The sequence below is a fragment of the Pinus tabuliformis genome, chromosome X (assembly GCF_031772625.1).
Source record: "Pinus tabuliformis cultivar Carrire ecotype Pingquan chromosome X, CPIR1, whole genome shotgun sequence".
Classification (NCBI taxonomy): domain Eukaryota; kingdom Viridiplantae; phylum Streptophyta; class Pinopsida; order Pinales; family Pinaceae; genus Pinus; species Pinus tabuliformis.
Genome location: NC_142308.1, coordinates 1,319,809,441 through 1,319,812,875, shown reverse-complemented (window position 1 = coordinate 1,319,812,875; position 3,435 = coordinate 1,319,809,441). Strand labels below are relative to the sequence as shown.

General features: G+C 42.4%; 1 protein-coding gene across 1 annotated transcript; it reads right to left on the bottom strand.

Annotated features, from left to right (window-relative positions):
* Positions 1-1,980: 1,980 nt before the first annotated feature.
* Positions 1,981-2,514, bottom strand: LOC149144954 (uncharacterized). The gene has a single exon (XM_089452319.1). It carries the CDS (start codon positions 2,512-2,514, stop codon positions 1,981-1,983), a length of 534 nt encoding a protein of 177 aa, XP_089308445.1.
* Positions 2,515-3,435: the final 921 nt, after the last annotated feature.

The following is a 3,435-nucleotide window of genomic DNA, read 5'->3' as shown; positions in this document are numbered from 1 at the left end:
AGCAGAATATTTATGCTCATGTTCCTTTAACCTTCTTGATTCATATGCTATCACCTTTCCTTCCTGCATTAACACAGCTCCTACCCCTTCCTTGCTTGCGTTAGTACACACTACATACACTTTACTTTGGTTGGCTATGCTCAGAACAGGTGCTGTGGTGAGTAGATATTTTAGTTGCTTGAAACTCCTTTGACTTTTAGGAGTCCACCTAAAAGTTTTCCCTTTTTTCTGCAAGGATGTGATTGGATAAGCTACTCTTGAAAAGCCCTCTAAAAACCATAGATAATAACCTGCTAGCCCCATGAAAGATTGGATATCCGCCAAATCTTTGGGTACTGGCCATTCCATGATGGTCCTAATCTTTTTAGGATCCACGACAATCCCATCTTTAGTGATGATGTGGCGCAGATATTGTATCTGCTCATTAAATAATTCAGATTTACTCAGCTTGGCATATAATTGGTGTTCTCGAAGGGTTTGCAATACTATCCTAAGGTGCTCCTGATGCTCCTCTTTAGTCTGAGAGTAAACCAATATATCGTCAATAAAGATCAGCACAAACTTGTCTAAATATCGATTAAACACATTATTCATCAAACACATAAATGTGGCAGGGTCATTAGTCAACCCAAAGGGTAACACCACAAACTCATAATGACCATACCACGTTCTAAATGCTGTCATAGCTATGTCTTCTTCTTTAATTCGGATTTGGTGATACCCGGATCGCAGATCAATCTTTGAGAAAATTGTTGCTCCCTTCACCTGGTCAAATAGCTCATCGATTCGGGGTAGAGGGTACTTGTTCTTAATTGTCAATTTGTTTAGCTGGCGATAATCCATACACATGCGGAGAGTCCCGTCCTTTTTCTTCACAAACAATACCGGGGCTCCCCAAGGGGACACACTGGGGCGAATGTATTTTTTGTCCAGCAGCTCCTGCAATTGCATCTTCAGCTTTGTTAATTCTGGTACACTCATTCTGTAGGGAGCCCGTGAAACTGGGGCTACCCCCGGCACCAGTTCTATTGTAAAATCTATGTCCCTTTTCGGTGGCAATCCTAGTATTTCCTCTGGAAATACATCAACAAATTCCTGTATCACAGGAATATTCTCCAATGTAGCTGTTTTGTCTTTCGAGTTGGCATACCCTACTTGGATGGCATAAATTCGACACCATTTCCAGATGCATTTTGACAGTTGCGAGGCAGTTATAGGCCGAAGCTGCACTGGCCGTTTAATCCCCTGCACTTCTTGTTTTATTCCCAACTCGTCCTTATAACTAATAGTCTTGGTCTTACAATTAATTATGGATTAGTGTTTTTCCAGCCAGTCCATACAAATCAGTATATCGTAAGAACCAAGGGGAAGCACATTTAGATCCAATGTCACGGACTGTCCCGCCATTTTTATTGGGCAATTTTTTACATTGGACATTACCCGCCTCTTTGCCCCTGTGGCCAGCTGAACTAGCCAGGGGGTCTTAAACTTAACAAGCTGTAGCTTACAATGTTCCACAATTCTAGGACTAATGTAACTTAACGTTGTACCAGGGTCTATTAAAATGGTTACAGCAAGCTCTAAGAGTTTACCTTCAAATTCCACCATGGTCGGCTGGTACTCCGCCTGGCGATCCTCCGAAGCAGCATTAATCTATGGCAGAATTCGTCCTACTTCACCAACTGTAGAGGCTTCATACACCTGAGAAACCTGTTCAGCTCCTTTTCGCTGGGGGCAGTTTTTCATGTAATGAGGCCCACCACAGCCCCAACATTGGACTGGGGGTCTTGGCATCCCAATGCTGTCAAATTTCCCAGTTCGTTCATTGGTTCTAGACTCACTGGGGGGCTGTAATCGGAGTGCATTTTTCTATGAATTTCTGCTGATTTGCCCCTTGGCAAATCCTTTACTTCCTCCACCGCGATTACTTTTTGTGCTCCCAGTGAATTTGTTGCCTTTCTTATCGACCCATTTCTTACCCTAGGCATCTCCTTTCTGCTTGCCTTGCTGATAACAAATTTGGGCCTTGTGAATAGCCTCGTCCATCGTCTTTGGGTTGCCAAATTCAATCCTTTCCCTCATACTTAATGGTAAGCTACTAACAAACCTCTGCACTTTAGCTTTTTCGTCCCATATATAAGGCACATAATGAAGTAGGGAGGTAAAGCGAGTAATAAATTCTTCCATAGTCTGCTGCCCCAACCGCAGGTCATGGAATTCTCGTGCCTTCTCATCGTAGAAGTGTTCGGTCAGGTACCTTTCCTTAAAATATCTTTGAAAATTCTCCCAAGTGATGTTTTTCTCGCTTACACCCTTTACCATTTTTACCTCTTCCCACCACAGGGTGGCCTTTCCCTGTAATTGGAAGATGGCCAACCGTGCCTTGAGGTTGTGTTCATAGTCATAAAGCTGGAAATATTTGTTCATATTGATTAACCAGGCCTCTGCTGCTTCCTCCTGTTCACCATCAAAGTGCGGCAGCTTGATTTTATGGAATTCTCCTTGCAACTCCATCTGTTGCCTTTTGGACGTTTGCTATTCTGAAGCATTATCCAAATGTTCCTCCTCCCTTCCTTCTGATTCTTTGGGCTCTGTGTGGGGAATCCGTTCTCCTTACATCCTTTGTTGTTCAGTGCTGGGATTTGGTGGCTGCTGATTCTGCCTATTAGATAGGCATTTTAGGATTCTCTCTTGCTCCATAGTCAACCGTGCATTATCTTCTCGTAACCGGGCCATCTCGTTTTTTAGTTCTTGTACTATTTCCAAAATTGCCATGTTAGTATTACGTGCTTCCCCTCCCAGCTGAACCCCTATCTCAAGATTATTTCCAGAACCCGTTGCAGGGCCCTGACCCCCCCCAAACCTATGGGAGGCGCTATCTGTTCTTCTCACGTTGTCTACTGATACTGTCCTTACCATAAAACAAGTAACATCAAAAAGGTCATCACATTATCTATTTATTTATGCATTCTTTAGAAACGAGATAAATTGTAAATACAGTGGTTAATAGTATCATATTTTTTTTTTCATTTCTTTGTTTTGTTGTCTGTTTTCCCAATACCCAGAGGCCAGAGTTTTTTTCCTAAGCTTTAAGACCACTTCTAATGACTCCACACGTAAAAAAAAATTAAAAGTAAATACACATTTAAATACTGCTGACTACATTAATTTAAACCTCAGCTATTGATCTCCTTGGGATTTGTTAGAATTCGTTTCACCGCCCACATTAATCTCGGTTGTTTTGCATTTGATATGTCATGAACTTATTGCCTGTACACTCCACGCCGCGCCTGCTAATGAGTTGAGCCCGGATTTTTATATGCCAACCTGTGACGTGTTTAATACATTTATAAGGGGATTAATTGCTGGTTGGCCTCGCGCTACACGAGGCCTGCAAGCTTGTCCTACCTTCTGATGTGCATAGTGATTCTTGCT

Excerpts from the sequence above, each read along its gene's own strand:
- LOC149144954 (XM_089452319.1), bottom strand. The coding sequence starts at position 2,514 with ATGGAGTTGCAAGGAGAATTCCATAAAATCAAGCTGCCGCACTTTGAT.